The sequence below is a fragment of the Engraulis encrasicolus genome, chromosome 21 (assembly GCF_034702125.1).
Source record: "Engraulis encrasicolus isolate BLACKSEA-1 chromosome 21, IST_EnEncr_1.0, whole genome shotgun sequence".
In the NCBI taxonomy this organism is placed as follows: domain Eukaryota; kingdom Metazoa; phylum Chordata; class Actinopteri; order Clupeiformes; family Engraulidae; genus Engraulis; species Engraulis encrasicolus.
The window spans coordinates 5283347-5297813 of record NC_085877.1 but is presented as its reverse complement, the minus strand read 5'-3'; the positions used below and the strand labels follow the sequence as shown (position 1 = coordinate 5297813).

The 14467-nt window shown below is 43.0% G+C and overlaps 1 protein-coding gene across 2 annotated transcripts in view; it reads right to left on the bottom strand.

The window, feature by feature from the left end:
• Positions 1–9086: 9086 nt before the first annotated feature.
• The window catches only part of arb2a (ARB2 cotranscriptional regulator A), a 238669-nt gene continuing 233288 nt past the window's right edge, over positions 9087–14467 (bottom strand). For both annotated transcript variants that reach the window (XM_063187308.1, XM_063187309.1), the window contains exon 11: positions 9087–11202. In XM_063187308.1, coding sequence (XP_063043378.1) covers positions 11048–11202 — 155 coding nt within the window. In that variant the 3' untranslated portion in view covers positions 9087–11047. The remainder of the gene's footprint in view (positions 11203–14467) is intronic.

Sequence of the window (14467 nt, the reverse complement as noted above, 5' to 3'; positions counted from 1 at the left end):
TGATCTTGCTGATGGAGGCGAGCTCAAATAACCCAATATAGCTATTACATACTATCAGCCCTAATCTCATATGATGTGTGTGTGTGTGTGTGTGTGTGTGTGTGTGTGTGTGTGTGTGTGTGTGTGTGTGTGTGTGTGTGTGTGTGTGTGTGTGTGTGTGTGTGTGTGTGTGTGTTTACGTGCAATACAACCACCCATTCAGAGGATGGCGATGCTCTGTAACGCGTAAAACTGTTCATTTCTTCATTTTTCATACAGATGATCAGGGCCTCACACTTTTCTAAAAGATCAAATGCATTTGAATGCGAGGTCTAGTTTCTGCCAAAGCTTACAGCATAGTTAAACTATGCAATTACATGTGCGTGCCAGAAACAGCTGGCCACCCTGTAAAGCAGTGAGAACGAAGGAAAGTGTAAAGGGAGAAAAAGTTGGTCCCGGTCTCTTTTCCTAACCGCCATACCATAGAGTGAGAGGGGAGTTCACTGCTCTAAGAGTTAACTATTAGCACTCACTACTAACCACAATTTAACCGAAAGAAAATGCTCTTATTTTCACATATAGAGGCCTATTCATTATTTTTCATGACTTCTAATGCTTTAATTAATCTAGAAATAAAGACAAACTTGCATTATAAGCCCGTGGGGAGTAGACTACCATCAGCAAAGACAGATCCCGGTTTATATGTAACATTTAGGTATTCAGGATTAGTTGAGGTCATTGCATACCTCAACTGTGGAAATATATTTTTTTGTGGAAATATATATTTTAAAAATGTTGCAACCTGTCTTACTTGAATCGCTCATCTATAAATCAACAACAACCAATAACATAACTCATTAACTTGTAATGTGATTGTTACTATATTACAAAAAGAAATTCAACAAAAAAGAGCCCATCAGTAGCCTATGTGAGATGATGATGATGATGATGATGGTGATGATGACATTACTGTTTTTCTATCCAATGTTGATCATGCCTCCTAATTGCGGTAGCTGCAGTTGTTCCAGGCAAGAGTTTAGTGGTGAAAGATGCTGCCCCTTTAGGACGACTATAGCCCAGACGTTATGAATATGAGGCCGGGTGATGGCAGAGACATGGTGCCCGGTTTCTTCCTCTGCCTTGCTCTCGGCTATGGTTTCATGGCAAAATTGCAGGGACATTAAAATATTTGGGGACGACTCAAATATATGAGCCCACTGGGACTTAGCGAACCTCCAGTGATAAACCTCCAGTGGCAAATTGTGGGATGCATCTCAAATCAATCAGTTTGAGCCTGCAAGCATGTAGACTTGGCTAAAGTGAATGGGCAACGTTTCTGTGTATGCTATAGTTCTATATTCGTGGTAGTATTTTGCAAATAGGCTACATGCAAAAATTAAAAAGGGTAGCCTAACCAATGTCTATATATCATCTCACTAAACTGTAGAGTTCCACATATTGGTTAATATTGCAGCTGGGAACACATACCAGGCTACAGGAGAATATTATATATTTCTGAATCGCTGGGGCTTTTCTCTGCGGCTCTGTTGAACTACTCAGGGAAAGCCCGGGTCTCTGCCCAGCTCGTGGAGCTGTGCTAGAGCGCACGGTGCAGCCTGCCGTTGCCTGCCGATGTTTGTTGCTCCTTTTGTTTGCTAGATGGCGCTCTGTGTACTGGGACCCTCCGAGGCACAGCCGTCCCCACTTCATGCCTGTATGACGTAAATCCCACTATCCACATTTCTTTTAATTCTTTTCTTGAGGCATACAGGCGTATCAAAATAATTCGAGAAAATTCGATTATATTTCACATAAAAATGCGATTAAATTAATGTGTGATATAGCCATGAGAGTTTGTTTTGAAGAGTGAAAAAAGACTATTCAATGTATTTGTAATTTTATTATTTTTATACATAGCCCCTACTCTTTGGAAAAAAAACAATGAAAGAATATTTCCAAGATATTTCAAAATGGACAACATTAAACTATTCATATGTGAGAGTATTGAACCTACTTCCTTTATGATATATAGACCATTTAACATGCACTCATCTGTTATTTTAGAGTTTTGTTATTTGCAGGTTGTAAGTTTTGCATCACTTTGCTAGATTGAAACATTTGAAGACATAGATGCTTGTTAAAATAGGCCGTTTCATTCAAGCGTCGGTGAAGTAAGCCCGAGAGAGAACAGAGCAAAACACAGACATGTTGCTGTATGTTTATTATTCCCTCGTCTATTAAAGCGATGATATGTGCGTTTTTTAACTAATATAGAACGGTGGCGTTTTTTAATGCGATCAAAACGGTATTGTGTGCTGTGTGTAGTGGAGAGATATATTGCTGCTATTACGCTTTTGCTAAGCATGGGCTTGTCCCCGTCTGACATTGATGAATGTGTCAGAGACGTGGGGGACATCTGAAGATGTTTTTGTATTGGTAATATGAAGGAGGATATCGGTGACCAGGCGCAAAATGCACCTTACACAGTGACAAACCATAAGAAGCATTTTGAGAAAATATATTTATGGAACAAGCATGTAGGCTGTTTAGTAAGTTGAAAATGTCAGACTACAACACCAGTAAATTGATATTTCGTGCCATATTGCACTACAGCTTTTCCCTGTGTGTACCTAACAATACATTGCAAAATTCACATATGAAATATCTGGCATTTGTCTGACCATATTTCACATTTGAATAGCAATCTCAGGCAAATGAGAGCACAGTTCAAGCTGTCACTGGCGCGTTACTTATGGACACTGTACTAATAATGTGATCATAAAACGTGTTATTGTGGAAATATGTTGTAGTCGAGGTGCAATAGTGCTTGGTTAGACAGTTCACGCCACCCCCTGGAGGACCTTGTATGATAGCTCACCACAGGTGCCCTGGCCGACAGACCCTCCACCTGGACGGACAAGACTTCAATCAAAGTCTCGGCCTTGAGTAATCCTGCATTCAATTCTCAAAATACAATATCTGGAAATTTGACTGCAACGTAATGTTAGGGCAAAAGCCACCGTTTAAACAATGCAGTAGCCATACTACAATGATATGAAGAAACTAGCCATGCGGTGCCTAGTTGTGTTTCATCGTGGTTATTGTTTAATGTTACTGGGAATAATTATGCTAATAAGAATTGTGTAAGACGCACAGGCCTTCAGGGTGAATCCTAACGCACAGTACAAAAAGCTTCTTCATTAAAGCGGGCATGAAAAGCATCTCTATATAGTGGTTTATATGCTCACCTTATTTTTGCCATAACCAAAATTATTTAGCCATGTATTGACCATAAACAGTGAATTTGGAAACAAAAAAGTACGAATGCTTTCCATTTGATCAATAAGCTAAGCTTTGTATTTTAAATGAACTGTTATCAAATGTGAAAGTACAATGAAGTACAGTAAAGTAACCCATCCTTACATTAAAATCATGTGCTATTAATTTATTTTTTATTTGTAATGCTATATTTTTTATAACAGGCAGTTAAACGGTTAGAGAGTCATTACACTTTTGATAAGGTGCTAATTTTAGGATTGAGGAAGACTTTGGAAAAAGAACAGCATTTCCTTGACAGCTAGCAGTAAATGTATTGGCTGCTTAGTTTTGTTAAGTGGAAAATTAGATATTTAACGCAACTGTGGGATCGAACAAATATATATTTTTTTATCACTCATTGAGAGTGCGCCGGACCAGTGAGAGCTGGTTGCAAAGGCGGCGTCGCGCGCGCGCTTGTTAGGTTCTGTGCCTGTCAGTATAGTTAGCAGTGTTCTGATATGGACGGTGGCTTCTGAGGCTCATCTCCCGGGATTTTAATTAACAAGCTGTCTGAAAGCTGTGGAGATCCATCAGACAACTACAGCGCCACCAGCAAATCCCCCCTTTCCATCACCGCTCCCAGTCCCTTCAGCCTACAAAAAGACACTTTCAATGAATCCCCAAATCAACTTTCAGTTGGAATTGGCTGCATTGTGTAAGGGACTGCGTATTGTATGTGTGTGTGTGTGTGTGTGTGTGTGTGTGTGTGTGTGTGGGTCCTCTTTAGGTTCCCAAACGCAAAATGAGGTAGCATTGACTGTATACGGCCGAAGCGTAAAACCACGGTATGTGGCGAACTCTATAGTGGAGTTTATAGTTAGATAAACATTCTCGTCCATGTGAGTGAACAGCTATACCAGATAAAAAATAGGACTAGGTGTCACCGCTTAGAATCTCTCTCTCTCTCTCTCTCTCTCTCTCTCTCTCTCTCTCTGATTTTATGCAGGTCTCCCACTGGCACTTCGACAGGAGTAATTTGATAGCGGGGCTGGGGCGAGTTCAAGGTCAAGGAAGAGCGCTGTCCATGGTACCACGCGGGGTGGCCGGGTGCTCTTATCAAATTAGACCGGACAAGTTTGAAATCGATTGGCATCACGAAGCATCTGGAGACTGCCACTGGTTACAACATTTAACAAGTCTCACTGACACATCTCCACAAAGCAAGTCCACATAGCTAGTGAATAGCATTTAACTAGACTCTGCACACCTAACTGATGGGATAGCGCCAAAAATATGAAATCAATTAATGTATACATTATGCATAACATTACCTGAATGTACAAAACTAGATGGTTAAAATGACAGTGTCACAACAACTGTCATATTTTCATATTAGTCTTTACAGTTTACAGGAAGCTTGTTATAAGGCTGTTAAGATGTTTAAGATGTTTTCAGAGATAAATTAGACTACGTTTAAAATGTGAAAGACCAATGGGTAATTACTGAGTTCTCCTACATCTTTCGTTCAAAGTTGAAATTAGTAGAAATAACTTGTTTTTTTTTATCCATGTACACATGGAATATATAGTGTAAACGAAAATGGAAATAAAATTAGTATTTACGTGTATCTTGCATAACGGGTTAACCATTATTCGCTGGTTTTCATATGCGTTCTTGATACCAAATGTCCAAGCCAAACTATCTCAGACTGAATATCACTATTAGGCTACAAATTAGACTTACTTCAGTAAGTGAACGCTATGATGCTTGTTCATAAGTAGGTCTAAATTCATCAGTAAAGTTCTACAAAACCGAACAAACAGAAAATACAATGAGAAGTGAAAAGGAATTTGCTTTCACGGATGTTCCGTTTGTTGGATAGTCCGACATGTTCATATTTACGCACGGCATTGGTGCAAAAATATAGATTCGTTTAATTATTACAACTTTATGTAAAGGGACAATTCGAAGTATAATAAAACACCAAACCAGACACTCTTAAGAAGAGAGGTGTTTTCCCCGTGGTCGCATTAATATCACATAAAGGTTTAATTCAAACAAATAAAACATGTGGCAACTTTTTTTCGTCATCAAACTAATAAGCTGTGGTTCGCTCAATCATTGGGTATGTGCTTGTAGCGCGCATGATGGGTGTGGGTGGGTTACAAAATAATGATGACTGTTATATTGTAAACATATCCATACATTTTAGTTCAGGTGATGGTTGTCAGCGCTAAAATGCTGCTGTTCTTTCGCTGACATCAGCAATGAACACGACTTGCAGGTATAACCTACGGTGCGTACCAGGCCGCCTCCTGAGGTACACCAACCCCTATCAGCGTGGTCGCAGCCTGTCAAAATCCCGAGAAGAGCAGGCAGAGAAAGAGGCGCGTTTGATAACACCCTTTCATCTCCTCTCGCTGAGTCAGGTAGCAAGCACCACGTCCATCTCGCGCTAGAACAAAGGGCTAGTCAACTGGACGCCTAGATTATCAACAGCGGTTTAGACAGCTGTCAGGCAGGAGAAAAGAGAGGGAGACGTCCAATTTTTCCAACGAATGGGATTTTAGGGAGAGCAAATGGGGGAGAAATCAGAGGCAGACCCTTTGAGATGGAGTGAAAAGCGACCAAACATGCTGTGCACTGCAGAGAGAACGCAGACCTTTGCAGTTTAAACATTTACGCACACCTACCCAAAATAAGATGGGCTACCTGATATTGCCAAATCTGTCTCATCAAAATAGGCTACATGTATGATTTCAACACACCTGATAGACATATTCTGTGGGTTTTCCAGTATAGAATACAGAGAGATGACAAACAATTTCTTTCTCTGCCTTTCCACGAGTGATAGGTTATTAAGAACATGCTGTGATCACCCCATTACGTTGGGGGAAGTACCTTAACCCAGGCTACAATGACATCTTGCGTTATGTTTAAGAAGAGTTCATCTGGACCACTTCCAGGTGGAGACGGGGAGTAGAATCTCTTGAAGTGCACCAGGGATTAAGTTTTAAGTATGTCTTCTAAAACCCATGGTCGCTATCACGGTGAACCGTTTGGGGAGGAAATTCCATCCCCGCTCTAAAATGACAAGCCGCCCTGCACTCTATCACTTTTCCCCTCCTCTGGAGGAACTTTAGAGGGAGTAGCTTGCTCTTTTCATCATGTCTCGGAACAGTCTGACACTCATCTGTCAAAAGAAGATACGTGGTGAAGGACACGAGCTGGTTGGCGTTAGGCCAGTAGTAGTTTCACAATACATGCTATTTAATAATAATAATAATAATAATAATAATAATAACAATAATAATAATAACAACAATAATGATAATAATAATAATGATAATAATAATAATAATTATTATTATTATAATAGGCACAACAGTGCATTGCTTTAGCTGTATTTTAACTGCGTTTTAACTATAGCCTACGTGCGTAATAAATGCATCGAGGCAAGACTGACATAACTTTTGCATTTACGCTTTGGACATGCTCATATGACTACACAAAACAAGTTGTATATTGATTGGGTTGCCCCATAGACTTAACTGTGATACTAAACTAATGGATTGTTAACGGTTCCACTCTGTGCACCGCATCCCTTAATGTGACATTTCTATACCAAGGCTGACACACAAAAGTACCTAGTTAACCATCCGGCTACAGAACGAATGATTCTAGTAGCCTAGCAGTGGATAAACTGGCTACGTGCACAGTACTTTTAACCATTTTCCCACAGATAACTAGTATTCAACGCTATGGCCAGGTATGTTCAAAACAAGAACATCTTCTGACTGCGCACAACAGAAACATGTAGGCCAGTAGGCCTACAACGTTTAATGTCCGTCATTATTTCTGTTAAACTGTTGCAGTTGTTCTTCTTGGAATTCTACCGAGACAACCCTTCGATTGAACTTGGCAGAGGGAGACTGGGGCAATGATTTCGACGGAGAGGCTAGGCCTGCACTTTTCATCACGACATTGTTTAAACATAGTGTATAAGGAAAAGAAGTCAAACATTGGTATTTTAAACCATTCGAGTCTAAGCTTACCTCGGTTTGTCCATCTTTGTTGGATCAAAAAGTGGGGAGGGAAAACATTGCTTTGCAGGTGTCTTATTCATTTTTTTGGATGGTTTAGCCTTTTCCCGCCAGGAAAGGCCCGCGAGCCCCGATAAATGACTCGGAAATGGCGAATAGATACACCTAGGCCTACTGCAGGCCTATCAGAAATGTGGTTCCTTTTAGAATTATGATAGGCCTATGTGTGCGTAACGCCTATGAAAGTCACACTGAATCCATGGTAGGCTATTTGATTTCAGTGGCAGCCTTTCCCACAGTAAATGTCTTTACAACCTCAGAATATCACAGGAGATGTAATTGAGGGGGCGGTGTGGTTTAGGGTAGAAGAGCCTAAAAGCCGCCATTAAAGCTGAATAAACGCCTTAGCCAACAGCTGTCTGTAAAGGCGTGCGGTAGCTTACACACACACACACTCATGTATACAGAGGCATGTCAGCGCGTTCAAGTTGTGGTAAACAGATAAGTAGGCCGAATCATATTTGTGTCTCACAATGCCTATAAACCTCAGCTTTTAACAGCATTTACCTCCTTACTGTGGATATAAGAAAGCAAAGAACTGGGCGGCAGGAAAATAAGATGGACAGGGGGAGAAAAAAATGCCAAAGATAGAAAACGGTGATATTTTGGTGGATTACAGGGCTATCTGCTCTGTCAACAAGGAAATATTGATTGTTGCAGGTTGTTGACCCATAAAATTTCGGGGTTATTCTCTTCTTCAGAGGGGAGGTATATCATTATGCAAATGAAGATCTGACAGTGAGTCGGTGAAGTGCAGCGCGAAGACAGAGAGGGGAGGAGAATGACATTCCAACTTCTCTTTCTGTGGGGATAAATTTAGTGGACTTTGCAATAGGGATGAGTGCCTTCAAATGATCCATCTACAACTGAATTCTGAATAGTCAACGATTCTAGTGAAGTTTTTGAATTGAGTCACGTCTTAAATGAAGAAGCAACCTACTGGGTGGCCATATGAAGATGTCAGGAGTGGCCTTAATATACACATGCAATTATACGCTGCCCATCTGACATAATGTTATTATTGCCTGTCTGCCGATATCTCGTGCGCTACGGTCGCTACCCAGCTTCTCATGTCTTATCCTATAGCCTCGTAGTAGGCATATGATAAATCCGAGAGTTGTATACAGGCAGCTTCTTTTCTGGACTACTCTAATATTTTAAGTGACACATTGATAATATGCTATTTGGCCAAACCTTTAGCCTAGGTACAACCTACTCATTTCGACTACTATGCACCTGATGCGACTTTCCATGCCCACTTGAATGATGACATAGGCCTATTTGGTGTTGAATTCCTCTATGAGCTTGAAATACAAAAATATTATTTGATCTGACATCTGGTGTTATTTTTTCAGAAAAAAGTGACGATCCAAAACAGCGAGTGTTGCGGGAGTTGAGTGTAGTTTTTTGACAGCTGTTTAGTCCACGTTGGAAATCTTGTCCAAGTCTGCGGTCAATTGTCTGAGGAATATCACCTTTCGCTGTTGCTGTCTGCAGGTGTGTGACAAGAGAGCTGGGCTCAATGGACTGCTCTTACCACGTCAACTCTGAAAGAATCAACAGACAGGAGTGTCCTGGACATGTCGCTGCTTTCATTCAAGATAACGCCACAAAAGAGACTTGAAGTCTTTGTTTAACATTCACTGGAAATCCCATGTTAATGTTGAAAAATGATTACGGTCTTAAGTCCAAAAATCCATTGATGTATTAATAGTGGTCAGGCCAACACATGGTGAACTCAATACATCCACATTAAAAATATTTTATTACTTCATGTGCTAATTACAATGAATGCATATTGGAAGGACATTTAAAACCATACATGGGGTAATCAGAAAACATGAATTAAAAGAACAATTTAAGACAGAGCGTGCATTTAAGCCTATATGGAGAATCCAAGTGTGGTGTTTGTCAACATAGAAAGATAATGTGAAATGCAACACGAAAGACACAACTGGCCAAACAGAAGGATGATTCTTAATCGTAAATTGAAGTTTAACGCTTTAACAAAAGTGCAGAACATTTGATTAAAAATATCTAAAAGAGAAAATGTTAAATTACTCGTAATTTACATACCAAATGAGCTTTTGATTTTCTTTAAGGCTGCCTCCATCAGGCCTGAAGGATATGCGTGCGTATGGCTTGTTAGAGCGAGCTCGTCCTCAGTATGCTTGTGAACTTGATGTGTCTTGTTTATTCCTAAGGCAACATACTGTAGTGATACTAAATGGCCTTCATTTTTTCGCTTTGAAACAGGTCTGGAACACAATCTAAAACATGGAATGCTGGCAATAAAAACCTGTTTTCAATGTGCGCCGGACTAAGAACAGAAAAAAAGTTTTTTCCCCCCCAAAAGCGGTCAATCATACACGTTTAATAACGTGATTTATTGTTTAGACTAATAGGCATACTAAAATACAGCATTATTCGATGTTTGCAAGCTGCAAAAGTTGAATTTCTTCTAGGTAACCTCAGTAAAAAGAACCCAGCTATTTTCAAGACAGCGAAAGAACTGCGAGATGAACAGTCTTTTTAAATCTGACGGATGGGAGGACAGATTGGACAGGCATTCCTTCAAGTGCCGGGAAGATGACACTGTCCCAGAGACAATACGACTTGTTTGTGCCAAAAAGTGACATTTTGTGAGTCAGAGCGAGATAGGGGGACTGTCAAAGTTATGCCAGAATGTGAGGACGAATACCGCGAGCCGTCGAGAAATGAAAATACAATGTGCAAACATGTGAGGACACCTCGCTTTATAGGCTACTTAAAATAATATTATTAGAATCCGCATGGCAGGGATTTGCTGGACTATCGAAAGAAGAATGGAGCATTACTATGTCTTAAAACTCTTCAAATGTCTTTATCTCATTCTGACGACGGGCTAAAGTGATTTAAAAATATACAGCATTTAACAAAGTAAAAAAAGAAATCCATGGCTGTCTTAATCTTTCCCACTGACTTTTTCCCCGATAAGATTTCTATAAAACCGCTATAAAACATGAACAGGAAACTAACTTCGTCAAAGCAGCAGTTGGACACACATTGGCCTCTGATGACAGTGACCAAATATTGTCACTGGTGAAGTTCATAACAGAGCTCAGACACAGAGTAGGGACGCATGGTGGTCTTAACGACAGTCGCGGCATATTTTTTGTTGTAAAGCTAGCGTTAGGACCTGGGGGAGATGTGATGTGCACCCCCTATAGTATTAGCTCAGTTCAGGCCCGTGTCAGGACAATTAGAGGTGCACCGCGAGGCACCGCGCGGAGCGCCTGTCATACTTAATCTCGGCAGCGGTAGTCGCCGCCACATCCCGACAAGAGCCCACGGGAGGCGCGCGCACTGAAGCCATATTGCTTTGACAGTTGCACTCATCTAGAAGTAATGCAAAACGTTGGTTTGATGTATACACCCTGGATTCAACAATTTGATACTATGTTTGGAGGCCTGAAGGAGAGGATTTTTTTCACAGTAAAAAGTGAGAAATGCACCCCTCCACACATACACAAAGATGCAGAGAGAGAGAGAGAGAGAGAGAGAGAGAGAGAGAGAGAGAGAGAGAGAGAGAGAGAGAGAGAGAGAGAGAGAGAGAGTGCGAGCATAGGAGAGAAGGGACAGTGAGAGGGTGACACAGTAGGGGCAGAGGACAGACATTTGTCTGGCTGCACGGGCTTAGAACTCATGTTAGGCTTTGGCACTGTACTCTACATCTCATCGTGTTTGATTCTGTTGGCACTGCGTGTGGTCACGGTGTTTGAGGCCTGCTGGTCCGAGCTCTCCCGGGTCTCCAGCGCATCCTCGAAGAACTTGAAGATGGAGTGGAAACTTCTCCAGGACGTCAGCTCGTGGCGCTCGGTGCCTGAAACACAGAAGCACAAAAGAGGTTCGCCATGATGGGGTTTGCTGTGGCTGCAGCACACTAGTGCACCCATACCATGTGTGTGGGTTATAGATAAACACATGGGGACCCAAGTTCGCGTCCGGCATGGGTCAATTCCCAACCCTACAGCATTTCTCTCTCCAGCTTGTTTCCTGTCTCCTCTCATATAGTCAGTTTAATAAAGGCCCCAAAAAGAACTTCACCATGATGAGACAGGCAGATACACCCAATACACCTGATGTCCACTCAAAACAAAAAAGCCTGCCATAATGATAGACAGACAGGTGAAACAGGCAGGCAGCCAGACAAGACAACCAGACAATTCCCAGCACGCCCCATGTCCAAACCTCAAAGCCATCGATTTGTTACTCGGTATTGTGCTCACATCCTGTGGTCACACCGTGGCCGAATGCCTGGGAAGGTGTGGCAGGCCAAAAGGTGTGTCTTCCCCCCCCCTTAACTGAGTCACAGTCTAGTAGTCTAAACTCTTCTTGGCAAGAAGCGCCTACAGATAGACTCCTGGACCTCACCGCACGATGTCACAAAAGACACCAAATCCCATGAATAAGGCCGGCCACTGACTTCCTGCCATCTCTTGGACATGTGATATCTCAAGTCCATCAGTGATACCAAATGCTGCCACATTTTTTTGTGTCCAGGCGGAACAGGCCGGGGGATTGGAGGAGAAAAAAAAAATACAGTTCTCAAAACGGGTCATGGCACAATGGAGGTACTCAGCGGGCGCGTAGCGAGATTAAGGGCCCTCCCAGGTGACTGGGGCCTTTTCTTGTATCAGGTGAGGCAGGAGAGGTTCACGTTACATGTCCCCACTGCTCCGGTTAGACAGTTCCCATGCACAGGTCGCCACCGAGGCCCTGAGACCTGCCACGCCAGCCCCCTGAAGTCCGTCGCTCGCTAGCTAGCTCTCTCTCGGCCTTTTCTCCATGTCACTCTCCCTGAATCTCTCGCTCACTCTTTTTTTTCCTTCTTCTGGTCTTTCTCCGTCTCTCCCTTTCTCTCTCTCCGCCGCTCTCTGTGGAGGCACCTTTTCTCTCCGCCAAAGACTGGGCTTGCTGGCATGGCGAGGGCTCGGCCCTTGGGGTCACGGGTGTTCACAGAGTCTGCTGGGGAGGTGGGGGTGGGGATGGGGGTGGAGGGGGTGTATGAGGCGCCTGTCGGGTGCTTCTGTTGTCAGAATATTATCTTAGATAAGACGGGGTGATCAAAAGGTAGACCGGAGACTACGGCGGCTGCTGCCGCTGCACACCTATTGTTTTCTTCTTCCTCATTCTCTCTCTGTACACCCCCCCTCTCCCTCTCTCTCTCGCTCTCTTAATCTCCCCACCCTTTCTTTCATTCTTCCTTTGTGGTCTTCTCTCGCTCCGTCTGCACAGTAGCAGACAGGTATAGCTGCTGCCTGCGACTTTTTTTTAGCCTGGAGGGATACAATTAAAAGCAACACTTCTGAAGTCCAGTCCAAAAAACCCGGTGCTAGTGATAGCCGCGTTATTGACCCCGTGATTATTAGATTGACCCCGCACTGGCCTGTATTGATGAAGACAGCCAAGGCAGGTGTGTGTGTGTGCGTGTGTGTGTGTGTGTGTGTGTGTGTGTGTGTGTGTGTGTGTGTGTGTGTGTGTGTGTGTGTGTGTGTGTGCGTGTGTGTTGGGAGGGGGTTGTTTTCTGGCTTAGCTGGGCAGGGCCGATGGGCGCTGGTCAAGCCCACTGATGGTCTCCCTGTCCAAGCAAGAGAGCGATCAGCGCCTGAGGTCAAGTTTAGCTAGCGGGCAATCATGGCTGTCAATAACTCCCCACTCACCCAGCAATCTTCTTTTTTTAACCAGTGTAAGGTCTTAGCATGAAACATGCTTAGAATAAGGAGAATGGGGATCGAAGGAAAAATAGAAGACAAGCCTTTACAACATTCAATTTTAGTTCCAAATTTAACCAATTTTGGAACCAAGGATAGTTTTTGTCTTTGTTGTGGTATGCTCTTTACTCATCTGTGTGTCTATCTGTCTGTTTTCCACTCTCTGTCTCTCTTTGTCTCTCTCTCTTCTTCTCTGGTTGCTTTCATTTCTTCAGCGGTGAAAGATGATGGCTGTTGCCTGCCTGCCAGTGTCTCGAGCTCGTCCCACTAAGAGGAAAGCGGTGTGTGCTGTCGCAGGAGACCCAGCAACCGGCGACCATCCAGCGCTGCTGTAAGGGTCATCGCCAAGGCGTCTCCAAGCAGATATGCAAAACCACCGGCGTCACCGTGGTGGTGGTGCTCCCAATCCCACTCCAACCCCCATCCATCCCCCCTCGCTTCGCCCCCCTCTCTCTGGCTCTCACCCATCCCATCCCAGCCTTAAGTGCTGTCCTCCACACCCCAGCCATGGCATTATACACGGTGCGGGCCACTTCTTCCCAGCACCCAGACCAGCTTAACAGGGGGGGCAATCAATACTTTATGTGCAGCCATGACTGTCCTGAGCGGACGAGGAAACGCACGCTGGCCCGTGCCGTCCCAGACTGGCAGACTGACGGAGAGGGAGAGAGAGAGAGGTGGAGGAGGAGGAAGGACAGTAGCTCCCCACTCAGGCACACCACACATAAAATTAATATCCCTAAAAGAGGCCGCCATCGATTAAGTGTCATCTTTCAATGGCACCGGTGATTTGCGCCTCCCGTCGCACCGTGGCGGAGAGAGCGCTTGTAAAAATTCCTCCACATTGGAGAGTTTGTCAGCATCTGACAGATGCACTCTATCAAGCCCCCCACCCCCCTCCTTTTCATCTCCTCAGCAACAGAGAGAGGGTGCTGGGCCTTATTTAGTAAAAATATGACATTAAAATTCAGTGATGGCGGTAAGTAACACTGGTTTTGACTGTGTTGTGCTTTTAACTGTATGGCATTGCATGCACAATGCAAAATAAACTATTGCTGTGTCTATTTCTTGTCTTTGCATTTCAATCTATTGATATGAGCAATGACATCAATACATGTTTATTATTATTTTATATATAGGAATACACAATATTGATATATATTTGTCACATTCTTTAAAGTTCGCTGTATAATTTTCAAAAGTGCAAACTTCCATATGGTACAGAACAGCAAACTTTTTACCCGTTTAAAAATCAGGCAGCATTAAAGGTGCACTAGCAGGTAGAAGTGTTCACATTACCCTCCTGATCAGATGCAGAATATAAAACTCTAATGAGCGCACACTCTACAAATGAGAGGAATTTGTAAAGGCATA